Raw genomic sequence first — 22,469 nt, 5'->3', positions numbered from 1 at the left:
CTGACAAGTTGAGAGTCATAAACCAGCTGCTCGGTTTTGTTCTTATTTCAGCTCACTTCTATCATTGGCTTTTATGAAGAATAGCAGCTCTTCATGTGCATATTTTTAGATCATTAGATGACGTCGGCTCCATAAGCAGAGAGGAGCGCTCACCAGCCAATTTGTCAAATGGTTCAGACTCTGAGAAGCATTGAAGTGTTCCTGTATCTGGCATTTGGTCACAGTGTGGCTGAACTGGATGGTAAATTTTGCAATACAGGCAGAGAGACTGGTCAGCCGCTTCATGTGGTCCAGTCTGCCTCATGTGAGAAAAAGGAACAAACCAATGTGACACACTGTATGTCTCTGTTTTAACTTGAGTTATAAATAGACTTTCTTGTTTTTTTTCTCACGCTCTGTTCTCTTTCAACACCTTCTGTATTTGTTTTACTGTAGTTTACAGTGTAATAGCTTTGTTTAACAAGCTACACTTTACCAGCCCTTCGTCCTTCAGTGCTGTACGAGGCCGAGCTGTTGTCAAGGAAACAGTTCTGGAGTCTTAGAAATTGTAGTGTTTACACCTCTGCGATGTATGTTTGTCTTTCCAGCCACGTGAAGCCAAGCTGCCTGATGACAACATTTACACACACAATCTTATAACTGTACTTCATCTTTATTATGTGTAATCAGCTAAATCTAATTTTAAAACAAATCTCTACCTTTAAGGTGCTATTTTTAACTACTTATGTGTTGATAGCTGTTTAGGAGCCAAGGGCTGACCTGATTGTAACGTAAGTTAAAAACTAAGACCTTCCCTGATTTTCGCAGTTGCCTAAAACAGCCTGTGGACTGACTCCTATGTAAAGGACTTGGGATGGCATTGCTGGGAAAAACCAAAGCATGTGACATTTGTATGTGTTTCCCAAGAGCCCTGCTTCTCTTCAGCTCCACTACAGCATTAATAGTGTGAACACCAGCTAACGTTAGCTGAGAAATGGATTCAGCTAACATAAACAAACCACTGGTGTAGGTACCAGATATGCACGGTCTGTCAGATTTATGATTTGGTGGTCTGTAGAGCAAGCGCACAACATCCATAGACTTTGCGTCATACAGGCATTCAGAATTTGTTACGGCATCTATCAGTGCAGGGCCCTGTGCAGATCTACCAAGCCAAGTATATCTGGTACCTTTATTGGCACCCAACACAACAAAGAGTACAAAACAATCCTAAGTAAACACAAAAAAGTTTTATCTAGTGAAGCCTGTCTGGCGAAACTAAAATGTGACCAATGTCAGGGGAAAGCTGGGGTCAACAGTCATCAGCATCAACATCAGCAGGGCATTCAGTTCATGGAGGGACCTTCTTTTGTTTTGGGGAATTAAAACCAGCCGGTGCATCAACACAAAACTGTACAATCATGTTCAGTCTCATGTATGTCACATCACTGTTTTGGCCGAAGCTGAGGATGCTCGCTCACACCTATGGGGCAGAGCAAGCGAGTCAGCAAAAGTAAAAAGATGTTGACTGCAGTTCACTTAATGTTCACTGGTATCATTAGTAACAGGGACTGTCTGAAAATTACACACAGCACCTTTAAATGCACGTCTAACTCTTTCTCTAAAATCTCAGTAAGGATCAGGGATGGTGGAGTATGACTATGACTCTAACATGGCGTTTGGTACATTTAATCTCTATAAACAGATTTTGCATATCTACACATGAATCTGTAGGCGACGGGACAGGATTTTGGTAAAGGAAGTGTTCTGGTTTTCGTCTGTAGTCCAAGCAGTATTGACAAATCATGTTTGAACGATGGTAACAGTACATTTGAAGAGGCGGAATTCTTTTCCCAAATTGCAATCTTAGAGCCCACCTGATATTGTCTGACAACAAGTTAGTTTTGTATTTGTTTTCTTTTTAATGTATCTACATTGATTTGCATCTATACGTTTATAGAGATTAGCCAAAATGAACAGCACATGGAAGAGGAAGTCTTGGCTCCAGTATCTGCTGGCTAAACTGGATCAACCCGAAATATTGGCCCTCTCCCCCAGAGACCTTACTGTCGTCAGATGGTAACCGATGAGTTCTGAGATTGTGGTACATTCACAAATGGTGCAACTTAGATTGTTTAGGTAGGTGAAATTAATGGTGGCAACTCAGATGATCACCAATCACCAGTGCCAAAAGTGCTTGAAGATTCGGGTCTCAGTTCTCCACTATTCAAATTTCTGTATTTCAAGAAAAAACGCAGAGCTGTCAAATATCAAAAAATGGTGCAAATGTAACCACGACGCGATTAAGTGCTTTGAGACAGATGTTGAAAAGGTGTAAAAGATCTGCCTCTCTTTAGCTACAAAGCAAAACCATTAGTTTGGTAAATTAAGTGATAAAGTGAATGTTATTTTTCTTCTGGTGTTTTTTTGGCTGGAAAAAAATGTTTGAGGTGCATTATCACCACCCTCTGGGCTTTAGTAGGATGTACCCTGATCTACACATGACCCAGGAAAACCAAGATGTTGCAATCAGATTTGTGGTCTGGCCAACAGAGGCACATGTATGTGTCTCAGTGTAAATGAAACCCAAAAAAAGAGTGTGACACATGCATCTGGACTTTACCCGACACTTGAAATGACGAATGTAAATGAGAGTGAGAACTCAGCATGGACCAAACTCATCATACTGAGTCCACTTGAAGTCTAAGACCAGGACAAATGCTGCCTGTTTGAGTGCATGGTTAAGAAAGTTCAGCATCTGGAATAAAGTACTACTGATAAACAATAACACTAAAGAAAACTAAACTAACCAAAGACTGAGTGAATACTGTTAGTCCGTGTGTTTATTAGTCATGGTTCATTTGCATAGAGACAATGTGAAACCTAAACAAACTAGATGCAAAGTACATCACTGTGCCTCACAGGATGATTCAGGAAACAAACTGCAGATGTGACAGCATTAGTCATGACAGCAAGATGCACTTACGTCCTCATTGGTGGTCTGGTTGAGAGAGATCAGATAGGTGTGGAAGCCCGTCAGTCCCACCACCGACCACAGGGTGAAGAAACACACCAACACCTCCAGCACAGTGGACTCGAGTTAAGAAAACAGCAACAGATGCTTTCTGCCTGACACGTGGTCACTGATTAAACAGCGGACAGCAGGTGACGGCAGAATGGCAGACAGTTATGCAACATGATTAAAGACAGTGACGGTCTGTAAAGGGAAACAAATTCTGTAAAACGTATTTAATAAAAAGGGGTCAAAGGTTATTACTCATTTTACTGTGCAAAAAAGGAGAAATATCCAGCTGGAATTTAGTTCAGTTCCATTAATAAAATCTCAAACTACTTTCACATGATCATGTGTTCATCCTCTCTGTTACTCTACAGTTGATTTACAATGATATTTGTGGCATTACTATTGCAAGCAGCTTCTCTTTCCATCTGGTGACCAGTGATTTTTCCGGCTGAAATGACTGTCACTAGCATATTTATCAACTGCAGAAAACTAGCTAGTTGGTCTCATTGACTTTTAAATGTTTCCAGCTGATTTGTTACACAAAAAAATTGTTAAAGGGATCTTAAAGGAACAGTGTTTAAGATTTAGAGGGATTTAGTGGCATCTGGTGGTGAAGATCACGAATTGCAACCAGCTGAAACTTCTCCTGTTTAGGATTCCTTAAGTGTTCATCATTCAGGAGGTTTTTACTAGTAGCCGAATTACCTGCAGAGGTCTCTTCCTCTCCCAAACAAATGGTCAACAATCCTCTGTAGAGGGGCTTCTATCTATGGTGGCTGACGTCAAAAACGCAAAGGACCCTATCTATAGCCAGTGTTGGGTATGTACAGTACAGGCCAAAAGTTTGGACACACCTTCTCATTCAATGCGTTTTCTTTATTTTCATGACTATTTACATTGTAGATTCTCACTGAAGGCATCAAAACTATGAATGAACACATGTGGAGTTATGTACTTAACAAAAAAAGGTGAAATAACTGAAAACATGTTTTATATTCTAGTTTCTTCAAAATAGCCACCCTTTGCTCTGATTACTGCTTTGCACACTCTTGGCATTCTCTCCATGAGCTTCAAGAGGTAGTCACCTGAAATGGTTTCCACTTCACAGGTGTGCCTTATCAGGGTTAATTAGTGGAATTTCTTGCTTTATCAATGGGGTTGGGACCATCAGTTGTGTTGTGCAGAAGTCAGGTTAATACACAGCCGACAGCCCTATTGGACAACTGTTAAAATTCATATTATGGCAAGAACCAATCAGCTAACTAAAGAAAAACGAGTGGCCATCATTACTTTAAGAAATGAAGGTCAGTCAGTCCGGAAAATTGCAAAAACTTTAAATGTGTCCCCAAGTGGAGTCGCAAAAACCATCAAGCGCTACAACCAAACTGGCACACATGAGGACCGACCCAGGAAAGGAAGACCAAGAGTCACCTCTGCTTCTGAGGATAAGTTCATCCGAGTCACCAGCCTCAGAAATCGCAAGTTAACAGCAGCTCAGATCAGAGACCAGATGAATGCCACACAGAGTTCTAGCAGCAGACCCATCTCTAGAACAACTGTTAAGAGGAGACTGCGCCAATCAGGCCTTCATGGTCAAATAGCTGCTAGGAAACCACTGCTAAGGAGAGGCAACAAGCAGAAGAGATTTGTTTGGGCCAAGAAACACAAGGAATGGACATTAGACCAGTGGAAATCTGTGCTTTGGTCTGATGAGTCCAAATTTGAGATCTTTGGTTCCAACCGCCGTGTCTTTGTGAGACGCAGAAAAGGTGAACGGATGGATTCCACATGCCTGGTTCCCACTGTGAAGCATGGAGGAGGAGGTGTGATGGTGTGGGGGTGTTTTGCTGGTGACACTGTTGGGGATTTATTCAAAATTGAAGGCACACTGGACCAGCATGGCTACCACAGCATCCTGCAGCGACATGCCATCCCATCCGGTTTGCGTTTAGTTGGACGACCATTTATTTTTCAACAGGACAATGACCCCAAACACACCTCCAGGCTGTGTAAGGGCTATTTGACCAAGAAGGAGAGTGATGGAGTGCTGCGGCAGATGACCTGGCCTCCACAGTCACCGGACCTGAACCCAGTCGAGATGGTTTGGGGTGAGCTGGACCGCAGAGTGAAGGCAAAGGGGCCAACAAGTGCTAAACACCTCTGGGAACTCCTTCAAGACTGTTGGAAAACCATTTCAGGTGACTACCTCTTGAAGCTCATGGAGAGAATGCCAAGAGTGTGCAAAGCAGTAATCAGAGCAAAGGGTGGCTATTTTGAAGAAACTAGAATATAAAACATGTTTTCAGTTATTTCACCTTTTTTTGTTAAGTACATAACTCCACATGTGTTCATTCATAGTTTTGATGCCTTCAGTGAGAATCTACAATGTAAATAGTCATGAAAATAAAGAAAACGCATTGAATGAGAAGGTGTGTCCAAACTTTTGGCCTGTACTGTACATTTTGGGCTGCTGTAGAAACATGGCAGTGCAACATGTCAATCTCCATCGACGAGGACCTGCTCCCTATGCAGATATAAATGGCTCCTTCTAAGGTAATGAAAACACGACCACTAATTTTAATGTAATTATACACTAAAGAAACCATACTTATCATATTATATTCCATTTCTTCAAGTATATCCCCCTCATCCTACACACTGGGCCTTTAAATGTGCACTTGATTGCTATATACATGTAGTCGTGCTCAGTAACTGAAGCACAAAGGTCACTATTTAACAATCTGAGTGCAAGACTATAAAGAAACAGCACTGTTCTTTATAATTGCAGTGTAGTCAGTCCAAGTACTGTGAGTATAATAAGGAGAATTTTAAGATCAGACATTTATTTTGTTCTAACATAACACTGTCAGATTTTTAGTGTGTGTTTCTCTCCTTGCTACAAGAGAAAAAGCTTTAAGAATGAAGACTAATCAGTGTTTCAGGCATTTAAAATTAAAGCTTTGGTAACGTTGGATGGGGTTAATAAACTCCAAATCCAATAGGAGCAGGACGCTAATCAAACTGTACAGAGGACACTGGCAATACAAGTTATGTTTTTACATGACAAATAAATATATTGTTATCATTAGAGACAGATTTCAACCTGTCATCTGATTCCTCACCCCCCCAAATATGGTACAATGTGGCAAAAGTGAGGCTCAGTTTTAATGATACTGGTATCATTTAAAACTAGACAACCCATTCATTGATACACACATGTGATGCTATCTTGTCCAGAAGGGGCTAAATATGCTACCAAGTTAGGCTAAAATTTGGCGAGAGAAAAAGTGGTATTGCTTTCTTAGAAAATCGTGCATTTAAATATTTCTGCGTACCTGTCTCCCTAAACAGTCTCTGTATTGCAGAAAATAACTCATTATAAACACTGGATTTGGAAATGGTGATAGATTAAGAGTAAATGAATGTGTTCACTTGTGGTTTGATGTTATGATTTGATGCCTTGCAGTAATTTATTTCCATCAATTTTTAATTTTACTTTTCTCTAATAAGTCGCTGGAGGGTTTTTTCTCTCCATGTTTTGTTTTAAGGTAATAGATTGAATATAAATGTCACACTTTTATTAGAAAGACAGAAATTCTCTGTGTTTTGATATAACTGACTTTACTTTTTGTGCTTTATAATCACATTGAGTAAATGTATGTGAAACGGAGCATGGCCTGGATGGGTCTCTAACACCGGATTTGGAAATGGTTGTTAGAGACTCCATCTCTGTCACTACAAGGCTAATGGCCAAGAGCTTATTTGAAATTGCCTGTGACAGTGTTAGACCTAGAGGTGGGTGGTGATGGTGATGGAGTGGGTGTAGATGAGGGGCCCAATTTGGAAAATGCTGTCCCCCTGTCCATAAATTCTAATGGCTGGCCTGGAAAGGCTACAAAAGGACATGTTAGGAAATCCAAGCTTGACGGGCCTGCTGTGCCTGGTTTCTAAGCTATTACTGGGAGATCACTGTTCGGGGAGAGGTTTTGGAATACTTGAAAAGTCTCTATGACGTTTTTCATTTTCTATTCTAGGAAATCTGGCAACCATGGCCCCCACAGCAGCTGTTTTTGTGATATATACTGTGGTCAGAGCTTAAAAGGATATGTTCCAGGTGTTTCCTTCAAAGTGTTCAAAAAGCCATTATCCACTGAACCTGTGAACAGAGCAACATGGGGAGAGAAGTTAAAAAGAAAAGACTTTCTAAAAAAAATCCCGCTGCTTCCTTATTCATTTTTCCTGTACTGAAAAGACACAATTACTCCAGTATTAAGATAACAAGCCCAGAGCTAATTATCCTGACTAGAAACACATTGTTTCCTCGTCTCTCTGTCTTCCTGCTGTCTGCGTTGGGTAGAACAAGGAAGCAAGGGGATGAGGATGAAAGAGGGATCATGTCAAGCTGTCAGTTGCTGTTGCATGTCATGTCACAGTGTAGGAAAAGCCTGGTCTGAATCAGGTCATAGTTTCAGCACTTGCATTTACATGTAAAGCTGACTGAGCTTGTGTCGCAGGTCGTTCTTCCTGTTTTGTCACATTCCTTTAGCAATGCATGTACTACTCTCTGACATGTTGTACCTGTCTGTTCCCTCTGATCTGACAAATGACTGACAGGATACTCACGCATGACCACGTGGACGATGTTGAAGGTGAAGATATAAATGGTGAGCAGGGAGAGCGACAGGGTGAACATGTAGAAGTATCGGTAGTTCCTCTTGCCCACACAGTTGCCTACCCATGGACAGTGGTGATCAAAACGGTCTGTGAAGAAGAGAAAAAGGTCACCTTATAAAAATATGTAAATTACACCAGAGGCTACACTCACAACTTTTCATAGAAAGCAGATACTTCTGGGAGACAAACAAATGTTAAAAATACACCAGCTGCAGTCTTTTAGTCAAAGACGGCTTTGTGCATCAGCTTCTGTAAACCTGCAGTCTAAATATAGTGATCACTTCCTCGCTGCCTTTGCTCTCCTATAATTTGGAGGAGAACCAGATGAAAGCAGGGCAGGGTCAAATGGACAGCAGGGAGTGCAGCGGTGTGTCTGCTGCACTCCCTGGATGCTGTTTCACAACATTATACAGAAAACATCGAGAAAGAAACACAAGATGTGAAGCAGCTCGCAGATATAAGGATAAAATAAGTGGATCACTTTTATTATTTACAGAGTAGAGATGTTCCAATTTTAGTTTTAAAGGGACAGCTCACACCCAAATCACCTGTACCCTTGCTATTTATCAGTCTAGATTGTTTTAGTGTGACTTGCCAAGTATTGGGAATATCGGCCTTACAGATGTCTGCCTTCTCTCCAATATTGTGGAACTAGATGACACTCAGCTTGTGGTGCCACAAAATACATTTCAAAAACTCAATATCAATGTGTCTTTCCAGGAATCATGACCCACTTACTCAAGATAATCCACAAACCTTGTTTTGTGCAGTTTTATGTGGGAACTATTTTCATTCTACTGAACTACACCTGTCAATCATATCACTGTGCAGAAGGACGCATGCATCTACTGTTACTTACTCTCATCTAGCACCACTTAGCTAGCGAACATTACAGCTCAGCTGATGAGGACAGCATTAATGCTCACATCTTCCTCTGTCTGTCTATGAGTAGAGGCAGTCTTCCTTCTGTGTGGTGATACGGTTTGCTAGCATAGTTAGAAAGAAAATAGTTGAATACATGAAACTGCCCACAACAAGGTCTGTAGATTATCTTGAGTAACCAGGTCATGATTTCTGGAAAGAGACATTGCTGTTGAGTTTTTCAAATAGATTTTTTGGCCCTTTGAGCACCACAACCTGAGTGCCATCTAAGTCTATCACATTCAAGAGAAGGCAGACATGTTTACAGCTGTTATCTTCAACACTCTGCAACCAACATCATAACAATCTACACTGATAAAAAACACTACAGATGAGAGGAATTTGCTGATGATTAAAAAATTTGATGTGAAGTTACACTGTCCATTTAAGGAACCTTTTCATTCAGTCCTCCTTTCATTCAGACTGAAATACCTCAACAATTAATTAATTTATTGCCATGAAACATTTAGTCTCCAGAGGATGAAGCCTCACAGAGAACTCCTTGTGTCTATTGTGTTTTTAGACTGCATATAGAGCACAGCAGGACAGTAAACCTCTATGTTGTTCACTTAATATGGACATCAAAACTTTCAAATTAAAGCTGTGAAAACACTTTACAAGCTTGATAATCAAACAAAAGTGCCATTTTGTCCATTGAGAGTCGCTGATAATTCAGAGGTCTGGAGCCAGACCAGCACTTTACCCCCAAAGTTACTGTTTAAATTTAACTCTAATGTTCCTTATACAGAGCTAAAACAACTGCACAACTACTCCCAGACTATACTGTGCATCAGATATCTCATAATACATTAACCAGAGTAGACTCCAGGTACAAACAAATATAATTTGTGAAGCAGTTTTTTATTATGCTGCATATTTTCTGAGAGACTTTAACCGCTATAAATGATGTTGGGTTGAGGAAGAAAAGATATGACTGCAGTAAAAAAAGGGGACTGAGGCACGCTGCTGTGTCATGCTTAGACTATGTGTGTGTGTGTTTCTGTGTGTGTGTGTGTATACAGCAGGTGGACACAGATGAACCAGTGTTCAGAATGACTGAGCGCTTATTCCCTCACTGAGCCTCCACTGTCTCCTCTCATATCGCTACACTCCCTTCAGACGCATTCCTCAATCATCAGAAGCCAAATCACTGTTATTCTGCAGGGTTGAGAGATGCCATGGCTACACGCACGCACACACACACACACACACACACACACACACACACACACACACACACAGAGTTCAAACAGCCTTCATAATTCAAAGCACATTCCATAAAAACAGTCCCGTTGTCGGCTCGTCTGATTCAGTTTTCTCAATCTTTTGCACTCTGTCTGCTCAGCCCAACATTTATTTATAAAGCTATCGTTTCTATTTCTTTTCATTATGTGAAAAATGATTGCAGAGAGGTAATTAAGATCGATGCTTCAGTAATAATCATCACGTCAGGGAGCTATTTTTCCTCACAAAACATTACTCACCTTTCTATTTCTGAAAAACTGAAAAAAACTGATTTCAATGAGCTGTCTTCTCACTCTGTGAAGCCTCTGACAGCAGATCAGAGCACTTATCTTACCGACGCAGTTGTCACAGATGCTGCAGTGAGATGCTCGAGGTGGTCGGAAGATCTTGCAGGTGTAGCAGTACTTGAGCTTGACGATCTGGTTGTTGATCTGAACGTTGCGGATGCGAGGTGGAGGGCGCTGGCCTGCGGGGACGTTCCCATTGGCAGCCTCTGTGGAAAGGGAAAGCCACATTTATTAGCAGGTGTTAGCAATCTTGATCACACAATGAATTATGTTTAAAGGTGTTATCTAATCAGAATTCAACACAACTCCAAAACTGTGTCCTCAAAATCACAATTAAAACCTGTGACAGTGTTTTCACAAATAAGGAACATAAAAAGCTCCACAAAGGCACAGTTTCTTGTGGAGCTGCCCCCTGAAAGACAAAGATTGGAATCATCAGTCTGAGACCCCACAGTCGACTGAGATTCATCAAGTCGAGCAGTCGTTTTTTTGGTCAGTAAGTGTGAATTTAAAGGCAGCTGCAGACCCAGACCCAGGGTGAGTCTGAAGCCCCTTTCTGTAGACAGTACCCAGAGAAGCTGTATGTGAGAACGCAAATGTCTGAATCATTTGGATCGGACGTTAAATGGACTTCACCCTGCTAACTCCCTTGTACACAGTCTGTGTAATGTCCGATTGACCCCATGTGTGACTAGAGCAGGTAATTATCCAGAGGATTCAAAGTGAGTGAGTGGGCATGTTGTTGATGTTTCTATCACGCAGCTTCCGCAAAACCGGAAGAAAAAAAACATCAAGGCTGAAGAGGAAGGGTCATTTAAAGGAACACGGCAACAAAAATTTCAAACTGGAGAGATGACATGATTCAGGACCTTCTGCTGATAAAGGCCAAAGCTGAAATCATCCGAGAAATTCAAAGAACAGCAAGAGACACTGATGTTTATACCAAATTACAAACTGACTACGGGACTGCGGTGTAATTCATATCATGTCATCCTCCCTCCCCTCTTGTCTAAACCAAACAGAGTATTTCCAGTAGGTGAGAATGCCTCTGACACAGACAATCTCCTGCTGTGTAAAGGGAAACTCCAGACAATGTCCGCACCTAATTCTCTGGATATTCTTCCGGAGTTTAATGAGAAAACAACTTGAGTGAGACGGAGGCAGCTGCCCAGAGGAAGAGGGGTTTTGCCCAGTCAGGCTCTGAGATAATGTTATCTTCTGCCTTCTGCTTAGATGTGGAGAGTTTACAGCTTGGAGCAACTTAGTACAATACAGTCTCGTGTGTACAGTGGCTTTTGTTTGATATCTAATGTTGGCAAAAGATGCTGTGGCACATTTCCAAACTGTTGTGAGTGTAATTCGCACGTATTAGCTCAGAGGGCTAACTTGGCTTATTTATTATATTATGTGAACGTCGCTGTCACCCTGATTGCCCTCCCAAACCGTGCTCAAACTCTATATGAAATAAAATAGGAAGAACTAATCGAATAATCGTATTAAACAGTCAAATCCGATCAACTAATATAAGTCTGAGTCGCGTACAGCCCTACTTTCTTGCACTGGGTTGCATTAGACTGTACACGTCTTAAACAGGCAGTGAGGAATGTGAGATTCAGCGACAAATACAACAAAAAAAGGATGCAACTCTTGACAGATGAACCTTGATGATGTCAGTGAGAACCATCGTTGGCTCGATACAGTATTGATGATGGTGCATCTCTGTGTAATCACAGCTGAGATGTTATTATTTATCAGCGACACCATAACACAGTGTTCCTAACACTGAAACATCTTTTAGGTGAGATGGTTTGTTTTTGCAGTCACCATCCAAATGAAATTTTCACACATTCACTTTTTCTTGGCAATTCAGATCTTTCTGATTATGTAGCACTGCAGGAGTCGAGAGGGTGGAGAGACTGGCTAACGACCAGAGGGCTGCTGGCTGGAGTCTCTCAGGAGAATAACTGTTATGGAGAAATCTACCATTAACATGCTGCATGGGGGAGACGTGAATGTGGAGTTAATGGGAAATAGCAAGCGTGCTCATTTGACTTGCTGGGAATAAATCAAGATAAGAAATGTGGTATTTGTGGAAATTATCTGGGAAGCATTCAGAGATGAACATAAACTATGCTGCATTTCTATCATTTGTATAAATTCTCTTCTTATGTAAAACAAAATAGTTTCTGCGTAAATAAATCAGTGAAACGAGCACCTTTACAAACCATCCATTATACACCAAGACATAAAGATTGTGAAATGTACTTTATCTAACGGAACAAACTGCTCTAAATTATGAATCTACTGAATGCAGGATTAGTGGCTTTCAGGATAAACCAGCGGAGAATAAATTAATGAGTCATCACTCACGGGGAATGATGCCACTCCCTCGGGCAGCACAGCTCTGTCTGCTAGTGGCATTATATATTCCAAGAGGATGCCTCTCCTCCTATTAGCATTCCCCCTTGGGACTTGCAGCTAACAGGCTGAAGGGACAGAGCATCAAGGCAGCGGCAGCTTCATCAACATGCCTACCTCAGCCTCACAATGAGATCCATACCTGCCTTCTCCACTGGCTGATATCTGTTGGCACACCCACACTCATAACAGCAAACAGCTACCTGAACACACTGAAAAACATACTGTATAAGAGCTACAAGTGTGGGATTGACATTGTTAAACTAAGTGATTCATTTAGGCTGCTTCAGTGCATTATCCTCACATGGTCATGCCCCTTTTAAGCATTTAAGTGATGAATGTCTTGCTATTTTGGGAGATTTGCTGAGATGTTTTAAGTGGAATGTAAAACATTTTGCCAAAAAAGGGAAGTTAACCACTGCCAGTAAAGACCCAGTGAGATGAAAAATGCATTCACCCAGTTTTAGTCCTGTGTCTCTGTGTTAAGTGATCATGTATCTCATGTTTTATGCCAAATATATATGTAAAAAAAAGCAGTATCAGGGGATTCTTGCATCAAAATTCCCGTGTTTCCATTTTCTATAAAACCAAATAAAAGAGTTTCAAACGTTGATGACTCACTCAGGGGCGTTTAATTCAATTCAGTTCAATTCAATAGAACTGTATTTATCCCTAAGGAAATTCTTGTGCCAGAGAATGCTTCAAATTACAGTAACACTAAGTACAGTAACCACAATTTCAACGATTCACAACCAGTCACAACCAGACAACTAGTAGGTTCCCCAGGTCAGGGTCACTCACTGGGCCCAGTTTTAGAAGTAATAAATATCTGGCAAAAAACACACAACATAAAAATGTTTTCTAGGAGCAAAAGCAAAAACCATTGCCTAATAGAGTAACAATAGGAGTAAGTAGAAAAGTTCATCCAATCAAATGAGACTTTGGTTGACTAGTTTGCCACACTGGTCATATAAAACCATACTTCAACACTTGTGAGTTGTAGTCAAGCCCCCAGGAACAGCGCTGGGCTTTGAAGCCAGTTGTGGACTTACAACTTCCGGGTCCATCAGGTGATGCCATTGGGGCTCCAAACCGCTTTTTCACTGACTTACACTATGAAAGAGACGTCTGTAAATCAGTGGATACAATTTTTTCATGTCACAACCCCTGCTAAAAGACCAGTTTCACTATCAGGATTTGATGAATTCAGTCTGACAACATTTCAAAAGTGTAGAGGAACTGCACAATTACATAATTTTTATCCCTATTCAAGTTAGTGGAGCTCTAAACCATAGTTAGCTGCTTGGTCCCTGTAAGTCTGTTGTGCGCTTGATCTATGGCTCCCACAGTGCAGAGAGTCCAGGTAATGTCATACTACTGAAATCAAGCTTTTTTTGGCTTTGTGTGCCTCCAACGCTGTACCCAGTTCTCTTCATACATCCATGGTTGCCACAACTAACTAACAGAGCAATGTGGAGAGAGACAGGAAGACATGTATGTTTGGATATCAGATGGCAAAACCTTTGTTCTCATTTCTAAATCAATGAGTCAACGGTCTTATTCATTTATCTTTGTCCTCCCCTTAAACTAACAGTGGAAGTGGGGGTGTGCAGAGCCAACAGTCCACCTACTGTAGCTCTCTAAACTCTAACCCCGCCTACTTTTTAGTGGTCTAATCAAATGCAAAGGATTTGATTTAAATCCCTCTTCTAACTGTACACTGTGCAAATATTTCAGTTCGCTGGTATATATGAAGGTAAAGACACTCTAACGTCTGTTTTACTGGGACTTTAAATTCCTGCACTCGCACACGAATTTGTCATAATAATTTGTCTCACTCTTCAGTGTTCAGTAGCCGCACCAAATTAAACATCTTTGAGATTTAGACTGTGGATCTGACAAATTTTTCATCATTTTCAGGCAATTAAAGGACTAAATGATTGGTGGAAAAAATAATCAACACATTTATCAATAATGAAAATAATCATTAGTTGCAGCTCTGTTCACATAAATAATTCCAATGAGATTTCCTCATATAAACTACACGCGGGAGGTGTCTAATCTCCAGCGGGGTCATCACGGCCACAGTTAGACCAGCGAGCCATTGTCATCCAGTGTGTGGTATGAGTCACATTCATGATGAGAGAAGTGCTGGCTGCCAGATAACCCATTCTCAGAGGACCGACTGCCTCAGCCTTGCTTTTACAGCCCTCCTCTGTCATGAGCCGAGACCAGTCTCCACCCATGCCTCTTGACCGGAGTGAGAGAGGACGAGTGATGGCTGAAGGACACTGTGAATCTTTAACAGAGACAAAGAGTGAACATTGAGCAGCCACAGAGGCAGTGAGGGAGGGAGGGAGCGGGGTAAGGATGCAGGGAGGGCTGCTGCAGAAATATTGCAGAATAAAAGCCGATTCCCCCAGATATAACGATAGTCTGGACAGCCCAGCCAGTGAGCATGAACAAAAAACCAAACACAAATGTACTGCTTCTAAAGACAACAGGAATTGCTTACAGAGGCTTTGTTGTCATTATGATACAGCGCATAGTTTGTTTTGGGTAATGAGACAACAGGATCCCTTGTAATGAATGTGTGTTAGAGCTCTACGTTCACAGATGAGCACACCCAACCTTGAGCAACATAAAGCATAACAAACATGAATAAACCAACAGGACTGGGGCTGTCTGCTCACTGCTTAACTAGCATATATACTGAAGTATTTATGCCTCCAAAATACTTTCACTTGAGCTGCTTCTATCAGACATGTAGTCCAGATCTGTGGCTGTCATTTTATACAAAAAGAACAGCCTCGATGATGATCATGGAGCAGCACACGTGCTGTAATAACCATTTGTCCTGTTGTTGACTTAACATTTGAATGGCTGCAGATAAGGGATTTGTGCCTGGAGGTATTATCAGTACTGATTGTGAAGAATAGCCATGCACACTTCAAGGTGAGGAGCTGGACTACGATTACACGAGAGGAGGTGAGACCACACGTTACTTCACACCTGACAACAATCTAGTATTATTACTGAAGGTGTATGAATAAGGATGCTGCTGGGCTTTTCTTCTATTAACAGCAATACATTTATATTATCATATACAAATGTTGTGCTACCATTCATTCTCCAGTTTCAAACAACCATTTTTTTTTCTAATTCAAATGAAAAATCCCAAAGTTTGTAAAGATACTAAATATTTGGATGTCTTTATAACTGTGAAATTGTAGACAAAGGATATAATGATTGGTATTTCAAAGGGTTGGTTCACCAAAGTCACACAAAATAACTAACCAATCAAGGCAGCGGTAGACCAGCAGCTCCAGGAGTCTGGTGGCTTTGAAGAGAGTGATATAATGGCATCAGTTCCTATCAGAAAGGGCTGTCTGACAGTCAGCAGTAAAGCTGTGAAAATACTCTTAAGAAAGCATTCACTTAAACTGGTATGTTTTTTTTAGGTTGCTAAAAAAGATTTGGCTGCTACCCCTGTCTACAGCGGTACATTGTTTTGATTTCGTGGCACTACTCCTGCCTGCTTCCCAAAACTGGGGGCGTGTCAACTGCCATCCACTGTAGGTAATACACTGACTATACTCTTTCACCCCACTTCAGAAGAGCCTAACAATTCCTTTAAAGGGATACTTCGCTGATTTTCAACCAGCTTTGTATCGTAAAAGAACTACAATAAATTTCCCTCTATCTTACCAGCGCCCAGACAGCTGCTTGAACTACAGAGTGCACTTCTGCATTTCCGTATGCCTGCCACCACTGACACATCATATAGAATCGAATCAAAAGAGAGACCCGCCCCTCACTCTTTCTGTCATGCTCAGATCAAACTGTAAAACTAAGCAGTGCTGATCAAACAAAAAACAAGATTCAGTTACTGTATTGCCTATTTCCTGCCTAAAATGTCTTCACAAACATATTTTAGTGCACTGTTTGGCTGTTGTATGAGAATTTGTGAAGAGTGGGTGCTACTCTGTTTCCTGTTTTGTAATAATGGAGGCTGAAAAAACTAAAATGAAATGGTAAAACTAAACAGCGCTGATAAAATATGAACCAATATTATGTTCCTGCATTGTCTGTTTCTCACCTTAAATGTTTTCAGTAACATATTTTCACTTAGTATTTAACTGTAATTCGAGATTTTTTTGTCACTACCCGGCTGCCATATTGTTTCCTGGGGAAAAGTTTTAGTTTTAGTAGTTGTAGGTTTCCTGCCTCTTGAGCAAAAGCGAATGCCACAGTAATTTTTCTCTCTTTGCTCAGGTCATGTGGAACCAATTTCAGAAGTATTTGTGTTTTTCTACTGCATAGACATTTCAGTTTTGTGAAAAGACCATCTTTTCAGCGTAATACTTCTGAATGACAGTAGGTTCTTAAAAGTATGCAGAAAAATAAAAACAAAAAATATTTCTAAAATTGTCTGTAAGGCTGAAACTCACCGATTTCCATCTCGATGAACGTGGCTTCTTCTGGAAGCGCCCGTGGCAGCACTCCAGGGTCACTGAAGCTGGTCCTCAGCAACATGGCGATGACGAAGAGGAAGAGCAGGGCGGCAAAAACTGGGATGGCAGGAGATAGATGGACAGCCAGGTATGGACATCTGTGGGGAAACAAAGAAAATAAAGATTCACTTTAAAAGCAGGTAAAGTTTCTCAGAAAGGTTACGAGAGGAAAACTTCTTATTTTCATTTAATTTTAATTGATTTACTGTTCAATTAGACATTTTATGGATTTTTTTTCTCTGGTTGCTGCTTCTTCAAACTGAGTATTTTTTTTAAATAGTAATTTTTTGTTTTATATCATTGTAGAAAAAAAAGAAGTTTTGGACTGTTTGTTGAACATTTGTCACCTTGATTTGGGGAAATGTGACAGATATTTTTCAAACATTTCTGACATTTTATAGACAAAATGAATAATGTCCAGATAAACTGACTTGTTAGTTGCAGCCCTAATTTCGACACCAATATTTACCAATTATTATATTTTTGGACCACAGCTACACATGACGACTGCAGACAACAACCAAACATAAGTGTGAGAGCCCTCTCAAAAACAGCATGTGCAGAGAGGGCACGACACGACAACGTACATATTCTGAACTGGTGTTCTGAGCAGGAGGTCATGAACCGCGAGAGTTGCCCTTTCTCTAGACCGTGCCGAAGTCACGGCCATGAATAAACAGTACGATGCCACGTTCCCCCTCACCTTCTGGAGGAAGAGTGGAGAAACATTAGCATAACTCCGTTTGCCAGGCCATTGAGATTAGAGCCAGCAGGGCTGCATGGTGAAGGCCTGCTGCTCAGAGCGATAACAGATGTGAGCTGCAGTGCACGGTGCTGCGACAGAACAGAGCAGCAGCAGCAGCAGCAGAGGCTTCTGCATGAAGTTATTAATAGTTAAACTGTGCGGCCTCATCTCCCTCCCAAGTGGCCGGGATCATATATTCATAATGCAACACTAATGTTGCTCTACAGGAGAGCAAGGTATTGTGCCATATCCTGAACAAGACCAGCGTTTGTACTGAATGTCATTCATAAGGCCTGCACACACAGATGTCACACACTCTGCTTCATTAAATGGAGGATGGAATTTTGGACCACTGAAACCCAACAACCTATATAAAACACTGTCGTCTGAAGAGACACACATCAGTTATTTTATCAGGCGACATTACATTTATATATTGTTCTATTTTAGTTGAAGTCAATTGCACTATTCAGTATAAAGTAGAGCTGAAACAATTCATTGATTAATCCATTAGTGGATGGACAACAAATAAATCTGCAGCCACTTTAAGAATCGATTGATTGTTTGAGTCATTTTCAAAGAACAAACCCCATAACTTCTTTGGTTCCAGCTAGGGCTGTTGTGATAACTGCAATATTGCAACACCGTGCTGTTTTTTTGTTTGTTTGTTTGTTTTTTTATATACTTTATCAATCCCCGAGGGGAAATTCAATTTTTTTCACTCTTGTTGTCAATTACACACAGGTCCAATATGTTGACAGCAAGGGGAACAAAGAGTGACTATGTTCATGGTTTTTTCTATTTGCTGCTACAAATACCAGCAGCGTGACAAGCCACTGAGGGCCGAATTCCCAAAAGGATTGCGTGGCTTTTGCGGCCGCTAAACCGGTAAAAATGGAGCAAACAGATACCATCTAATTCACAAAGCACGTGCAGAGGGTGAAATGCTCCACTAACTGCGCTGCCAAGCAGATTGCGTCTCGGTGCTCTGGTGTTATTTGCACGTATTTAAATGAGGTAATATGCATATATTTGGCGCAAAAATTGCCCCTTTCTATGCAAATGAGCCTCACTGATAAACAACGTCTAATTCACTAACACCAGCGCTAATAGCCACACGCAGTTTGAGTGAAGTAAATAACGTCTTTAGAAAGCTGGTGCAAACTGGGCGCTCCACTGTGGAAGCCTCTCGCCCAGACTTTCCAGTGATCGTGGCAGCAGTGATCAGTCTGTAAATAATATGTTGACATTATTATTATAATCATTATTACTTTAATGGCATCCGAAGATACTGATGCATTGAACAGGTGACAGTCTGCAGTCGTTGTCAAAACGCACTTCTGTCACGCACTTCAAAAGCAACTTTCAATAATTTATTTTACGAAATGGGGGAAACAAACGTGAACAAAAACGCTTCCATAATTCATATTACATTCAAAAGATAACGAAAAAACAGCTACAAGTGAGAGGGAATAGTGATAAAGTGGTCAAACTTGGTCAAATCCACAGCCTCAACCCATCCGACACTGTTAGACTGACTCACCAGCAGACATCACTACATGAGGGTATACAGTATTCAGTACTTTGCCAAACACTTATCATGCCATGCCATGTGGCTAATTGCAATCAGGGGCAAATCAGGGGCAAACTGCACTCAGCTGCCAAACTTTGTTGGCGTGTTTGCGCAATATTGTTTGTGAACAGGACATTAAGATGGAGCAAACTGCGGTGCAAGTGAAGTGCAATTCAAGGTGCTATCAGCGGCCGCAGTTCATTCTTTGTGAATTAGGCCCTGAGAGTCTATTCTACGCTATGCGCTGCACCTATGCTGTTTTTTTTTGGTCGCCAAAAATTGAAAAACAACGCTGCAGCCACTCGTCACTGTCACTTTTTACCCAGCCGTCCAATCACATTGGAAGAGGGGCAGGACAAAAACCACAAAGACCAACCGTCACAACTGAGAAGAAATGAATACTAAACCCACACACACCAGCAGGTCCGTGCTTTCTCCCTATGTGCTTCAGCCATCCCTTCATCCAGGACAGATAATCTGCTCAGCATCCCCCTCCTAATCAGATCCGTCCCCTCCATTGGCTCTTATTAGTCCAGGCTCAAAACCTACTTTTATTAATTAGCGTTTGAGTCCCCCTGATGTGGCTTTCTGTGATGCGTGCTTGTGTGTGTGTCTCTGAATGTATGAGCTGTGTACCTGACAGTTATGTTGTCTCTTGTGTATGTGTTTTTAGCATCTGATTCCTTTTGTATAGCACTTTGGTCAACGTGAGTTGTTTTTAAATGTCCTTTATAAACAAATTTGAGTTTGAATTTGAGTACCTTGTGCCAACACTTTCACTTCCGCGAATATTCTGTTTCATAGCAACCAGACACAACCAAAACATCTCTGCTGAAAAAACGCTACACCCTTTATTGGGCCTCATTGTCTGTCTGTCTTCTGCATTTAACAATGAACAAATATTTAGTTTGTTTTAAAAATGTGTCATTTAAAAAGCACCAATACAATAGCCAAACAATAAAGCTTATTTGCAAAGCACTAAAATCAGGATAAATTACATAATTTGCAAAAACAATAGCAAATGGTAATACTGCATATCGCACTGTTGAGCCACCCTTAATCACCACATGGGAAAATTCTTCACCATGACAGCTCCAGTTATTGCTGCTTTCCTTTGTCTTAAATGATAATAAACTGAATATCCTTTGGTTTTGGACAAAACAAGATTTATAGAGACATTACTCACTTATTCCTGATTTTTAAGATTTAATGATTATTTATGACTCGAGAAAATAAGCAGAAGATCAAGTGATATTAAAAACATAATAATCATGAAGGGCAGATGAGAAATTTGGATTAAAAACCTGTTTTTCCACACAAAATGACAGGTTGCATTTGTGCTGAATATAATATCCCACATGGACAGCAGCCATTTATCTGTATCACGTATCAGCCAAAACACTGCAGATACAGTTACATAAATGAGTTTGGCCTACAAAGTATTTTGGGTGCTTGAAAGCAGCACTGATGCGTGAGGATGTTTTTAGTACAGTGTGATTGTTTCTGGTTTTGTTAGGATTTGTTTGATCACTATTTTCTAATTAAAAACAAGTGTGTTGGAGTGCAGAGCCAACACAACAAAAAAGGTGTAAAAGGTGTATCTGTTCAAACAGTGGAGGACTGCACTGTATATCTGACATCCCATAATAAGAGCTGAGACAGCTGATTGATAAAGTGGGTTCCACCATCCAAATGGGGTTTGCTACTGCCTCCTGTTTTCAGTCATTGTAAATTGAACGTCTTTGAGTTCTGGACATTGACAATCAATATCGTCCTTCTTCTCTGGGTGGCATTTCTTTCATTCTCACCACACACACAGACACACACACAGACACAGACGCAGACACACACACAGACACACACACACACACACATACACACACACACACACAGCTAAAAAGGAAAGAGATGTAGCTGAGTAAACAACAGCCAGTCAGCACAACACGGCAGAGAACAAAGTCCACCTGTTTAGTCGCACCTGTTCATGTAGACACACCATGCAGGTACGTCAGCATACCTGTGCACTGATGAAACAACAACACACACACAGCACTGGCTGAACTGGTCTGAGCAGTTTCCCTGCAGTGTCTTTTTTCACACTAATGGAAACTCGGAGCAGAGATCAAATCAATAGAAATTTCCACTGGACCAGGCCTGTGAAGAATGTTTGGCCCATTTGTTAGAGCCGAGAGGCAGCCAGTGAGATTCAGACTGAGGAGAGGCAGTCTGTCGATGAAGTGTAATTCCCGTAATGATGACTGGTAGGTATTGGAGGCCCACTCAATCATTGCTTCCCATCAGGCTCTCCACGTCCTTCCTGGATGTGACCGTTTCCTCTGCTGCTGTTGAGAAGCAGGGTGGTGCTGGCACAGTGACGCTGCGTGTTCATCCGTCACCGCCACAAAGGCAGCAGAAAAAAAAAACTGGACTTTATCAGATCCTGTGTCCATGTGAGGGAAACATTTTCATCAGTGAGCCAATCAATCAGACCGCCAAGTGACACTCACATGCCTCTTCCACATTCCTTCTCTTTCTGTGTCTCCTTTGAGGCTAACAATAAAGTCCAGTGGTGTACAGCACTCAAGTACCCCAGCGAGCTACAACATGAAAATGCCACTTCTATGTTCAAGCAGAAATTCACCTGAGTCTGTTGGGGAGAACTACAGCTGTGTGGCTCCAGAGGGAGCTGTGTTAAGTCTGATAAATTGCTTCGAGTGATGTTACATGAGTCAGCGTCAGTTGGGGCTGAAGACTACAAGTTTTAAGATGAAAAAAATCTGAGGATTTGGAGTTAGAAAAAAGCAAGTTTATACTTTTGTAGCTGCTCCTCATCTCCTGAGGCTAAGGGCCCAAGGCGGGTTGTTCTCATATACTTATACGAATATATGATATATCCAAAGTGCCTATGATAGTACTACTTAGGTAACGCACTATAAATTGTACGTAACCCACCCAATTGTAAGCCAGGAGGCTGCAATCATGGAGGTTTTCCTCAATCATATGACATGAACGAAGGAGGAAGTCAGGGAAAGTAGTGTAAAGGGTGACAAAGTTAATGTAGGGAAATGGTCAGGGTGGTGGCTTGGTCAAA

General features: G+C 41.2%; 1 protein-coding gene across 5 annotated transcripts in view; it reads right to left on the bottom strand.

Moving 5' to 3' along the window:
- The window catches only part of zdhhc9 (zDHHC palmitoyltransferase 9), a 44,632-nt gene that overhangs the window by 10,934 nt on the left and 11,229 nt on the right, over positions 1–22,469 (bottom strand). For all 5 annotated transcript variants that reach the window (XR_013491830.1, XR_013491829.1, XR_013491831.1 and 2 more), the window contains exons 3-7: positions 16,998–17,158; positions 10,176–10,334; positions 7,625–7,762; positions 7,111–7,157; positions 2,966–3,070 (exon numbers count right to left, since the gene is read on the bottom strand). Coding sequence is in view for 1 of the 5 variants with exons in the window: in XM_078169436.1 (XP_078025562.1) it covers positions 2,966–3,070; positions 7,111–7,157; positions 7,625–7,762; positions 10,176–10,334; positions 16,998–17,158 (610 nt within the window). In the remaining 4 variants the exon portion in view is untranslated. The remainder of the gene's footprint in view (positions 1–2,965; positions 3,071–7,110; positions 7,158–7,624; positions 7,763–10,175; positions 10,335–16,997; positions 17,159–22,469) is intronic.

Source organism: Epinephelus lanceolatus, chromosome 7 (genome assembly GCF_041903045.1).
Source record: "Epinephelus lanceolatus isolate andai-2023 chromosome 7, ASM4190304v1, whole genome shotgun sequence".
Taxonomy (NCBI): domain Eukaryota; kingdom Metazoa; phylum Chordata; class Actinopteri; order Perciformes; family Serranidae; genus Epinephelus; species Epinephelus lanceolatus.
Note: the sequence above shows the minus strand (reverse complement) of the source record. Positions and strands in the feature narration are given on the sequence as shown.